The 13,181-nt window shown below is 26.7% G+C and overlaps 1 protein-coding gene across 1 annotated transcript; it reads left to right on the forward strand.

The window, feature by feature from the left end:
* Positions 1-1,954: 1,954 nt before the first annotated feature.
* Positions 1,955-12,516, forward strand: LOC135926411 (zinc finger CCCH-type with G patch domain-containing protein-like). The gene is made up of 9 exons (XM_065462282.1): positions 1,955-2,048; positions 2,312-2,417; positions 2,464-2,522; positions 3,836-4,054; positions 4,974-5,059; positions 6,195-6,257; positions 6,433-6,614; positions 10,397-10,561; positions 12,107-12,516. Exons 1-9 carry the CDS (start codon positions 1,983-1,985, stop codon positions 12,397-12,399), a joined length of 1,239 nt encoding a protein of 412 aa, XP_065318354.1. The 5' UTR covers positions 1,955-1,982; the 3' UTR covers positions 12,400-12,516.
* Positions 12,517-13,181: the final 665 nt, after the last annotated feature.

Here is a 13,181-nt window from a genome sequence, read left to right on the forward strand (position 1 = left end):
TGGGGATATGATCCATCACATATTGACTAAAATAGGATTGAAATAGCAAAAGAATATATGTAAGATCAATAACTATTGAGTCCTTTCTATATTGTGGATTGCAGTGCCTAGCATTACGTGGCCATTTGATTTCCGAAAACATGATAACATATGTGGTATAAAATAAATTTTTTTTGTTAAAAATAGTCACCCTCTTCTGGTGACGGCCATGAATATAGGTAATTTAAAATTGTTGCGTTATATTTAAAAGCTGATTTTTTTGTTTAATCGATTGTTGTTTTATGGCTCTTTAGGCTAATTAGTTTGATTAGGGATTTTGCTTTTTCCCAAATGAGCTGTTAAGACCACAAGGGATATAAGTCGACTAGATGTGAATATTTTTGGGATTTCCTTATTTCCGCTGAGCAGAAATGTTTATACACGTTAAGTTCCAATACATCTGTTTCACTATATCCCAGGATATTAATTTATGCCCATCAGGCCGCGAGTTATTAATAACAGAAGTATCTTATGGTTCGAGATGTGAAGGAACATCGGCTTTGAATAATGAATTTTGATTATTTTATTAATTCATTCGTGCTTTACATATTTATATCTGTTCGCGAGACAATGGCGTGGATGTCTAGCTTTAGAATCAACCACTACCCCACATCTTTTACAACTTTGAGGAACTCTTATACTTCCTTCCGTCACACAGTGAATTTTAAAATCTCTATGCCATTAAAATCCAATATTATCTTCTTACAAGAAATCTAAAAAAAAATTTAAGTTAAAAATTAGTGTTGTTAACTGCTCAATTTGAGCCGATTTTTAAAAACGGCTAACTCAATATTTTATCCAGAAAAATGTTATGCAAGCCTAAAAATTTTTGCTCATATATGGCACATAGTATTGAGCATCTATTGGCAAAATCTAGACACTTAGGCAATATTTTCCTGGCTATAATGTGGAGTTAGTCGTTTTTAAAAATCGGTTCAAATCGAGCCGTTTAACAATACTATTAAAAATAATATAAATAACGTAAAAAAATTGTTAATTTATGATATCGCATGGCTCCAAGCTACACTCCCTAATTACAATGAAGGAATTGGAATTCGGTCTCCTATCACATTAGAGATTTGCGGATTCATCTCATCTAGCATTGTTTCTTCAGATTTTTTTTAACTAATGAAACTATATCTTTAATACGCAACAAACACGCATCTGACAATAATCTTTCCACTTCTGCATGGGAAAACTGGAATGCGGCCATGATTGAAGGTACTGTTGATTAACTTAACACAAATCTGAAATCAATTGTCCATTCTTACTTTGCTTCTTTGAACAAGGCTTCAGTATATAATTTTAAGAGGCAATCCCATATAAGATCTTGGCTAGGAACTCAATGACCATGAATATCGCTTAGCCTTGGCTATTCGTTTAAACGATTCAATTCTATCCTCTCACATAAATGTGCAAGATGGCACAAACAAGTCAATTTGGATAGACACTGCCCTCAAAGCATCAAAGGAAAAGAAGGGCGAGCTATCCGGCATGCTCTATGCAACTCGTTTACAAAGCAAACCTCTGCTCGTATTCCTTTCCACCAAATGGCCTTTGGCAATAGAAGAGCAGGTGGAGTCTCTAGATTGACTTGGTATGCATATTATCATATTATTTTTGGTCATTTTGACTTGCAACTATCGGTCATCAAGTTCAAGACTTAACAGAAATACTTTAGACTGATTTTGGAGAGGACTCAAAAGAAGAATTCTACCTCGGTCAAGCACTGGCAATCTAAATGTCAAATTAATTTTCCATTGCCTAGTTAAGTCATTTTTTTCTTTTCTCTCTTTTTATTCTTATCTCACATCTTATTTTCTCTTTTCCGATTTTTTCTCTACTTTTCTCTTTATATATTTTTTATTCCACAATTTTACAATTTTTATATTTTGTTTTATTTGTCAACTTTTAAAATTCTTGTTAATGTTATTGGCGTCTTGATGGGTGCGACGTCGAAAATGAATGAACAAGAAATACGAGATTCAATAGAAAATTGTAAAAAACAAGTAATTTTTCATTGATAGTCAAACTTTCCACATTTTACTTGTATTAATTAAACTAATAATTCGTTTGTCCCTTATATTTTAATTTACTATACATAATTTATTTTACTGGAAATGAGACATAAATCAATCTGCTTAAATTATATGCTAAGGATATGATTTTTCATTATGCTGCATATATAGTTTAATAAATATATTAATCCCTTTAAAAGATTAGATGATTTGGTTACTAATTTCTATATTTTTAATATGTAAAATTGTTTAAGATAACTGATTTGGGAAATTTATTTGATGCAAATTCTGAATTTAATAATGCAAATGGAATAGACAGAATAAAGCAACAACTCCTAGATGTCATAAAGACAAGAGAAGGTTGATTGAAGATGCCATTTTATTTCCAACTTATTCATTTATACAGAAAATCTTTTGGCTATTAAAAAAGACCAATTACTAAATTTACTGGAAACAAAATATGAAGTAGTAAAATTTTTATTATCATCTTGAATTTATATAAATTAACATAGTTTATGTTTTTATTTTTTTAATGTTCCTATCATTATGTAACCAAATCTTGAAAATGGAACTGAACCTATTTATTTTAAAAAAAATTAAAAGGGGTCATAACCCTTATAAATGTTTACACATGTTTATAGAGGTTTGTTTAAATATTAAATAAGGCTACCACCACAAGTTATTTATGTAACCATATGTAGGTTAGACTCATGCAAATGAGGCCTGACTTGGTTGGTATTTTATTTTTGCTTGACCCAGCTAATACTAATTGATATCTGGCCTAGCCTGATTCTAATTTTTTTTTATTAAGCTTGCCAACCCCAGCCTGGTTTTTAAAAACCAAAAATATATGCAATGGTAACCAATAATGATGAGGATTTCATTTTTATGATTTTCTTATTAAAGCAAACAAAGTATATAGAAAATAAATCACTTATATAAATGAATAATTATAACAAGTCATTTAATCATTAAAGTTTAACAAAATTTGGCTTTAGGATAATTTTATCTCTATTCTCTTACACCTGTTGTCTTTAATTTTTGTTAGCCCAGTCCAATAATTTTTTTTAACTTCTACTGGGGTTAAGCTAAGACTATGAAAGAGACTGGTTTTAAAATATTTCTCACTAGTCACTTCTGGTTACTATGAACACTTTTTTAAAAAGGTATTGGTTCTAGATTATTTGAAAATTTTAAAAAAATTTAAACACCCTATAGAATCCTTTAATAAAATTATTGACACAATCTGTAGGTCCACACCAAAAAACAAACTAAGCTTTGAGGAATTATTTTAAAAAAAATTCTGCTTTCTATAATGTTGGTTATCTTGTTTGGAGAAAACCTTGAGGTGTAAGTTATAGTTTATCATTCCATTTTACACTTAAAACAAATTATTTGATTATTTGAATCAAATATGAATAAGAAAATATGGTTTTTTGACAAATTTTTATCTATTCAATGTATAATTTTGAAATATTCATTTATTATTCCAAATAATTTGTAAATATAAAAAATTAAATGAAAATATTTGAAATTATTCATAAATATTTCATGTTCCTTATGGAATTTTTTTTTAAATTTTTTTTCATATCTCTAAATCACTTTTTTAAATTTTAATGATCCATTTTTTCATTTTTAAAGATATTAACTATCAAATACAAATAATTCATATTTCACTAGGTGTTTAGGCTTATAACTTATATTCAAAGTATCACACTTGCTTTTTGTTTACTTATTTTACTCATACATTTCTAATATTTTATATATACTATATATAGACGTCAAACTATATATCCATTGCACCTGACCAAAGTAAAGAAGACAATGATATCGGGGGTACAAATGCTAATATTAAACCTTCTGAAGAATTATTGGCAGAGAATATTGAAATTTACAAATGTCAAGCCTATTTTTCTGATTTTATATATCCTAAATATCACGATGCAGTTATATTCGATACTCATATAACAAATTGCAATGGCACAAATCAAGATGAAGTTTACAAAAATAAGGAATATATAATTTTAACTTCAAAATAAAAATATAACTATTATAATTGATGATATTTTAAATTTAATTGATTTTGTCAATTTTTTTTGATTACGCATTATCGATTTTTTTTTATCTTAAATATATAATACGCCGCTGCCAACAGAAGACCATTCCTTCATTCCCCCCTCAGGAAAGCGTCCAATTCCAAATCCGTCATTTCTAAATCTACTATTTCTGGTGCTTTTGAATCCTGTGTCCAATGATAAAATAGACAAGCCAATGCTTCCGCTACCGTAGGCGCCACCCTCGACACAGGTACCTCCTGTATCCCTGGTCCCGTCTGGATATCTCGGGTTGGCTGTCTTTCTAGTTGTCGCCTTGGTCTTCGCGGACACCGATCTTGTAGGTGGTCTCGGGATTGGCAGAGATAACAAGTCCGTGGAGGATTTCGTCCTCTTTGTATCGGGCTGGATTGAACCGCCGGCGTAGGGAATTCGGATAAACGCTCCTCAGTATTTTGCGTATATACGCTTATTCTTATGATCATCCCAGGAAATATATAAATTTATGTACTTGCGCCTACGGTAGCGGAAGCATTGGATACTACAAGCAATGGACCGGTAGAAGCACCAGAAATAGTAGATTTAGAAATGACGGATTTGGAATTGGACGCTTTCCTGAGGGGGGAATGAAGGAATGGTCTTCTGTTGGCGGCGGCGTATTATATATTTAAGATAAAAAAAAATCGATAATGCGTAATCAAAAAAAATTGACAAAATCAATTAAATTTAAAATATCATCAATTATAATAATAACAACATAGAAGAAAAAGAAATTTTATAAATTTAACAAAAAATGAAGGGGGTGGGGCTAACTATATATAATTCAAAAAAAGTTATAATTTAAACTTTTTAAAAATATTAGTTAGTCGTTCTATTCAGTCATCCCATTGTAACTGCCATGAAGCCATGTGATCGATTTTTAATGGGACAAAATTGTGACGATTGCAAGTTTGAGAATTAAATAATAATTATATATATATGATAATAATATTTGGATATTGAATCCCACTAATGATTTATTTATAAAATATATAAGTTTGTAATACATTAAATTTTGTTCAACAATTAAAATATAAAACCTTTGATGAAAATTAAAAATTAATAGTGATTAGATTATAATTTCAAAGAATCACATTAAAAATTTTTATTTTATATATCTATTATAATAATTTAATAAGCCCAAATACAACAATCTAACATAAATTATTATCGGGCTATTATTAGTTATATTATATCAAATAATAATTATTACAATCAAGTGTCTCTTTAAATTTAACTTGAAGATTTTGAAACTTATTTTATACTTTTTGGAAACATTTTACATTTGGTTAGGATAGAATTAGTTCCTTGAATATTGGATGTTACTGTAAAGTATACATTATATTTGGGCCATGTGGTTAATGTTCAGAATCAAATGATGATGATGAAATAACAACATCCAAATATAAATAATAATATTCAAATTATACTATACAATAGGACAGTATCGGTGGGCAAAAAAAAATTCAAATGTAATATTGGAAACAGCTGATTATAAAATAACCATTAAATTAATATTTTTTATTTACAAATTAATAAAAATAAGATATAAAATTGAACAAACATTAAACACGAATGCGTTCGTCAAAAAAAAACAGGTTCAAAGTCCGCAAAAATAAAGGAAGTCGTTCTTCATTTTTTTTTCAAAAAAACGAACTTAATATTTATAACATTAGTTAAAAAGTATATCATAACATCGATATTTAATATTTGCCCATTACAATATAGTACAATTTGAGCAAATAATTTATAAAAACAATTTTCTAAAATTGCTTCATGTAAAATACATAGGAAAAAAAAATAATCAAGCATCACAAATAATTATTATATTTATATCTAAAATTTGAAATGCATGTTATGATAGATATTTTAATAAATAAACAATCGATTTTAATTAATGACATCAAATATAAAATCTGCTATTTAACCAAATATCCATGGCCATTTATAAAGAATAATAAAAATGATAATGTATTTATTATTTTTGGAAAATAAATAATTACAAAACTTTGCCCCCTAAAATTTATATATTATTTTACGCTAGATATTCTCACGGTCATGTAGTGAAGAAACGGGATACAAGAGATTATGTTGAACCAAATTATGAGTAATCCTAACTACAATATTATTTGCAAATTAAAAATACATTATAAAAGCGAGATCCTAATTTGATTCACGAATAAGAAATCATTTCACGAACGTAGGAAAAGGAAGGCCGGGAGATAAATCATTTGCTTTAGCATTATACGAAATTAATTTACCCATTCATAATCACTAAAAAGTAACATATCGGTGGGCAGCAAATGTCTAGCCAAGAATGAGCAGACCGATCTTTGGGTATTTTCCGAAATTGAATTTTTGGATGTAGATTCTTGCCAATCAAACGATTCTCATGTCGTCGTCAAAAATCTTACCAATAATCAATCATTCGCCACCTCTTTCGTTAACATCAAAATTATTGAAGGTTATTATCTCCAATCTATAATATATATATATATCTATTATTTATATATGAGCATTCATATCTATCTTATACGTAGATATGATGAAAGTATGCTAAGATTTATTTTATTGGGAACTAGAACCTTTGGAATGGGATCAAATCTAAGCATTAGAATCTCATCCTGGAATTCCTTCTAGGAATTGGAACCTATTTAAAAATTTACCGAACCGGATATGACATAAGTACTTCTAATTTCTATATATATATCTGGACCTAAAATTTTTTTTAAAGATCTGGGTCGGGTTGTGCAAATGGTACCTCTGCAGGTCTCTGGTATATTAATTGTCTCAAAGGTTTATGTGGATTCATACTTGAGAGTTTTCCACCAAAACCAGAAACCCTATACTGAGCCAAATATAAAAATCATAACCTCCTTTGTAATAATCAGATTCACCTTTTGAAAAAATTGTCAGAATAAAAACTCCTTTAAAGTTTAAACCCCCGTTTCCAATATCTAACTTTGTAAACGAAGGCGTTCGTCTTTTTATCTTCGTTCAACTTTAGAAAACCTTATTATTTTTATTCAGGCTGTATCCAAAATCTAAAAAATATAAATGAATATATATATTTCGAAGAAAAAAATAACAAGCTATTTTTTAAAAATAGAATAGTGGCCTATATCATTTTTCGTCATTTATAAAAATTTATTTTATTAATAAATTCGAATAAAAATTTATTCAATATGGGAAATTTTTTATAAAAAATTAGAAAGTATTATTAGTTTAGGCTGTGTCCAAAATGTTTTGAAAAAATCCTTAAGATTCATAAATTTTCACAAATTAATTTAAAAAAAACATTTTGGACACATCCACCAATTTTATCAAGGAATGATGAATAATATTATCAAGATACCTAATCCAAATTTCTTACCTTCAACAGACATAAATACATCTATATGTATTTGTAGGAGATGATGCATATCCTTTTCATGATGAAACATTATAAAAACCATTTAAATGCCCAAAAAATAAATTATCTTGTGCTAGAGTCTCAGTTGAGCAATGTTTTGGGATTTTAATTACCAAAATTAGGCATCTTCATAAATTATCTGAAGCTAACATAGTTAATACAATTCAGATTGTTAAGTCATATTGTCTTTTACATAATGTAATTATAGATATAGAGGGCAATCAAAATATAGAGCTTAATTCAAATGAAGAATGCCCTTTACCAGATTCTACCGAATCTCAATACCATCGCCTGAATGAGAACTATAATAATATAAGAGGTAATTTCAAAGATGTATAAATATTTAATTGTATTGAATATTTTATATTACATTTTTGTATATGAACCTTTTATTTGATAATAATTATATTTAAATATTATTTATATACTTAATTAATACATATATGTTGTAAATAATTGTATCAATATTTAATAAACAGTTCCTAAAATAATAATTGTTTTTAAGGACTCATTTATTTAGGAATATAATCTTTCCATTAATATATAAAAATTATTCTATTTGAGTTAATAATATAATAAAAAATATGGATATTTTACATATATCAAGCTAAATTTTCAAAAATTAATTTTTTAAATTTAATATATCTTCAATTGACATTGCATTAGTTTGATTCAAATAAGATTGATAAAATCCCATCATAAATTTATAATTTTTTTTTTTAAAAGTTGGAATAGGAATATTTTTGTTAATGACTATAAGGGTTTTCATTTTCTTTGTTAGCAATATCTTGATCTAGCTATTCATTAATAAATATCAAATAATAGTAATATAATGTACATAAATTATAGTATCAAGAAGCAAATTCAATATTTTGCTCAATATTTTTATCATTAAGTGGGTTAGCAATTTCATTAAGGTATGATTGCAGCATAATATATTAATTTTATATACAAATATGAAATAATACTGTCCCCCTAAAACAAAAAACTATTTTATATTTTTGTCTTTTAATATTTTACATTTGTCTACTGTGTCAATTTAAAACTTTACTCAGAATATTTGTTAATATTATCAACATTCTCTTTAAACATATATATATTCTTCAACATATAGAAAATCCTTACTTTTTATGCTGGTTGTACCAGCACCTTATAATATAATATAATTTTTATTTTTACCAGATTTTTGTTTTGTGAGAACATAATAAGAGTGCACAGGAACCTCTGGTGCAAAAATGAAAATTCAGAGATTCTGTAGAAAATAGCAAAATTTGGGAGGAAATTGGAAAAACATATAATCTGAATTATGATCAAGTGAAGAAGAAATTTTTCACTGTAAAGGCTAAATTTAGCAAATTATAGGCTCTCACCCAAAAAAATTTGATTAAAAAAAATTATAAATATAATTTATCAAATATTTTTATAAAAGGTGCTGGTGCTCTGAATATAAAAAGTAAGGATATCCAATATGTTGAACAATATTTGTGGTTAAAAAAAATGATGATGACATTACCAAATTTTTTAAGTCAAGTTTTAAATTGTCACAGACGAATGTAAAATATTAAAAGACAAAAATATTTTTTTAGAAAAAAAATACCCGGGTCAGGCCTGAAAATTTTAAAAAAAAATTCGGGCCGGGCTGGGTTGTGCAAATGGTACCTCTGCGTAGTAAAAATCATTATATATTAGTAAAATAGTTTATATCTTTTAAAATTAATTTATTTTTAATGTGATTATTTTAAATTTCGCTATTATTATCAAGTTTTTATCAAAGGTTTCATATTTTAATAGTTGAACACTATTTAAAGTATAATAAATTTATATATTTTTATAAATAATCAAATTTTATATGATATATAAAAATTTATATTATATTTATAATTTAGTAAGAAATTTTTTTTATTAATAAATAAAAAATATTTCTGTATTCACCAAAACTATTGATTTTAGAAATATATTGGGTAAAAAAAATGGAGCATTTTTATATTAAATGAAATTTTTTGAAAAAATTATAAACTTAGGATGGAAAATCTTATGAGGTTGGGAAGTAGGGTTTTCAGGGTTTCTATCTTCAATATTTGTCGAGGGAGACATCCCTAAAAAAATTCATTCATAAAGTTTTGAACGAACGTGAACGCGTTCCTTTTTTCAAATATAAACTTGAATGGGAACGCGTTCAATTTTTTTTTAGAATTTTTTGCAACATCACCAATATCTGATTTAAAAGCACTCAATTAACAAAGCTATATTAAAATTATTCGATTATATATATATATATTAGCGTCAATGTGTTTTTTTCGGCAATGTGTTATTTCAACTTTAAATCATTTTTTGAACGCGTTATTTTAAATTTAAAAAATCTGAATTTACATGAGATGTATTCCGGCATGTTTAGAATACCTGTCTTAATGAATCAGAAAATTTAACCGTTAACCTTTGAGTCATTTTTAATTTACATAAAAAAATCTATGGAAATAACGAATATAAATTATAATAAGTTCAAGAGTTCATGACAAAATATTCTTAAATTCACAGGGTGGGTATTCCAAACATGATGGAATACATTTCCGGTAAAATTAGATTTTTGAATTTAAAAAAAAACGCGCGTATGTTGAAAAAATAACACTCTAAATTATGGGAAGAGTAACGATAAAATAATTAAATCATAAAAAAAAATGGATGAAAAGAAATTAAAAGATCATAGATAGATTATTATTTGATATCATATTACACCTATTAAAAAAACATCAAAATACCGCCATATAAAAGCATGTAAAAAACATGCGCGCATATTAAATTTATAGAAATTATATATATTTTTTTTTCTTTAATAGAAATGCAACCTACCGAAACGAAGAGCCTTGTGCCTATTGAAAGTTCGAAAGGTTATCACGATTCTAGTGAAGCAAGTCGATCCCAAATTAAACAGGCCGAAGATTCGAATCCTATTGGAATGAAACTACTTTTGAAGATGGGGTTTACACCCGGTTTAGGATTAGGTATTTCATTCTTATTCAATTTCGGTTAAAATTTATAAATTATAATGTTCAATAAAAAATAGGCCAGTCATTTTTTTTTAAAGATTTTATTTTATAAAAATTTCTCGAATTAATTGTGATCATGGATCCTCTTTTAAAATGTTACAAATCGGCTCAAATAGCTATATTTCGAGGAAACTTCTTATTTTCTCTGATCTCAATGGGGCCAATTTTTGCCCCTTCCTCATGTTATTTTTAAATATCATTTTAATATAGATTTACATATGCTGTATTTTTTTTTATTTAAATAAAGAGAATTAAATATCCATTTAATGTCTTGTTTTTTTAAAAAAAAAATTCTGTTACATATAATTAGTGTTGGTTGATTATCTCGATTTTTAAAAAATGGCTAACCCAATATTTTAGCCAAAAAAATATTTCGCAAGCAGAAAGGTTTGGACATATTACCGAAATCTTGAGGCTTGTATTATATTATTTTGGATAATTTAAAATTGGCGAAATCGAACCGCTTAACAACAACTACCAATATTCATTTAATTATAAATGGGTATCAATACAAATCAGTTGGCCACGCCATTTTGATTTCCCGTTTAAGTCATTTTAAAAATTCAGCATTATACAATTATTTTTGTATGGAAACCTAAAATGGCGTGTCTACAGCTGATTTTTATTCAACGAAGCTTTAAAATAAAAATGCATTTTAATAAATAATTCGCCTGTCTATTATAAGTATTATAATGTCATTGATCTAAGGCTACTCCCAAACTTAATGTTTTATGTTTACTTCTAATTTAATTTTCTTATCAATAAAAATAAAAGCTCTTATTTACCTTTATTTTTACAAAATAAACCTATTTATATGTATCTCATTCTATTCGATCGATAGATTGAGCAATTTGCTTAATAAGGTTGTGACCTAAATATCAAAAATTTATTTAATTTAAATTTATTAACTTTAATGGAAAAAAAGTGAAATAAACTATTTTAGATGTAAAAATTAAATGGTGGTCTAAATTTTTTTTTTTAATTTACGAAAACTTATTTAATTTTTAAGTTTCTCGAAAATTTATAACGTTGTAAAATTTTTACGAAAACAAAAGTAAATAACATATTTTAATCAAAAATGGGAAGTAAAAAAATTTTGATTGATAAATTTTATTTTCTGAATTTTTGAAATTTTTAAATAGAAGATTTTGATCATGTTTTATAAATTTTGAGGTTTTTTAAAAATATATTTAGGTCTTTACCTATTGAAAAATGTTACACGTAATCAGGTCTATATGTAGGGTTGTATAAAAGTCCGATTTGGATCGATTTTTTCAAAACGATCTCTTAAGATTTTAGCCCAAATAATATTATGTAAGCCTGAAGATTTTGTTTATAGATGGCAGAAAGGGTTGGACCTCTATTTGCCAAATCTCGAGGCTTACATAGTATTATTTTGGTTAAAAAATCGGGTTTTTAAATCATCATATTTATATACGTAACCTAATGAATATTTTTTTTAATTTTAAGTCATTGGAATAATGTTTGTCTTTTTTGTAGGAAAGTATGAACAAGGTATTAAAACTCCCATCAAAGCGCAAACCGCCGAAATATTACTCCTTAATAAAAAGAAATCTAGCCTTAAATCGAACGAAAAGCCAAAGGAAGTGGCGAATACCGACAAATCAATCCCAAAAACCAAAAATGTCGAAGGAATTTCGGTATTTAATCTCTTGAATAGTCAAATAATTACTCATTCTTCGAGTAGTCAAAGGGAGAAAAAGGCAAAAAAATCACGCAAAAATGGTTTCGATTATAGCAAAAGTGATATTAAAAAGTCGAAAATATTTTAAAATATTAATGTTGCGCTTATATTGAAATTTTATACATTAAAAAAAAATATTAGATAATCTTATAATAAGGGAAATTATTTTAATTTTGGATGTAATGTTTTTTTTTTAAATTATGTATTTCTATTTATTATTTAATATAATATACTTGTATCTTGTATGATGAATATGTAATTTTTATTAAAGTATTTTCCCCAATATTTTATAGGCAAAGTACAACAATTATTTTTTTTCTCATTACCATCTAACTGGGGCATTACAGATGATTTATATGCAAAACCCACAATTTTTGTGACTCTTACGTACAATTGACAGGCATGTAGTCACGTTTATGGGCTCATTTTTAAAAGATGGGGAAAAGTGTATACCGGGAGTTTGAGATTTTTCTATACCAGTGAGTAAATTCTTTTTTTTGTAGGAATTAGCTCAAAATTAGGAATATCAGAAGTATTTTTATTAAATCAAACAACGGTAAAATTTTAATAACATAATTAGAAGGTAAAAAATTTAAAATATTTGTGTTAAGTAATATTTTTATCGCCCCAAACATTTGTTAAATAATATTAATGTTTTTTTGTTGAAATGAAAGTAAATTGGTATATAAGAAGTTTCTCTTTTCTTGTTGATAAATAATATAGATACCATTAACCGTATGTAAATATATACAACACTGTTGTGTGTTTATTAATCAAAAAATATATATTATATAAAATATTAATCATTACATTAGCAGTGTGGGTAAGAATATAGATTGAAGTAGGCTCAATATTGCTGGGGTGGACAAC

The sequence above is a fragment of the Gordionus sp. m RMFG-2023 genome, chromosome 3, assembly GCF_954871325.1.
Source record: "Gordionus sp. m RMFG-2023 chromosome 3, tfGorSpeb1-WG-v2, whole genome shotgun sequence".
Taxonomy (NCBI): Eukaryota; Metazoa; Nematomorpha; class Gordioida; order Chordodea; family Parachordodidae; genus Gordionus; species Gordionus sp. m RMFG-2023.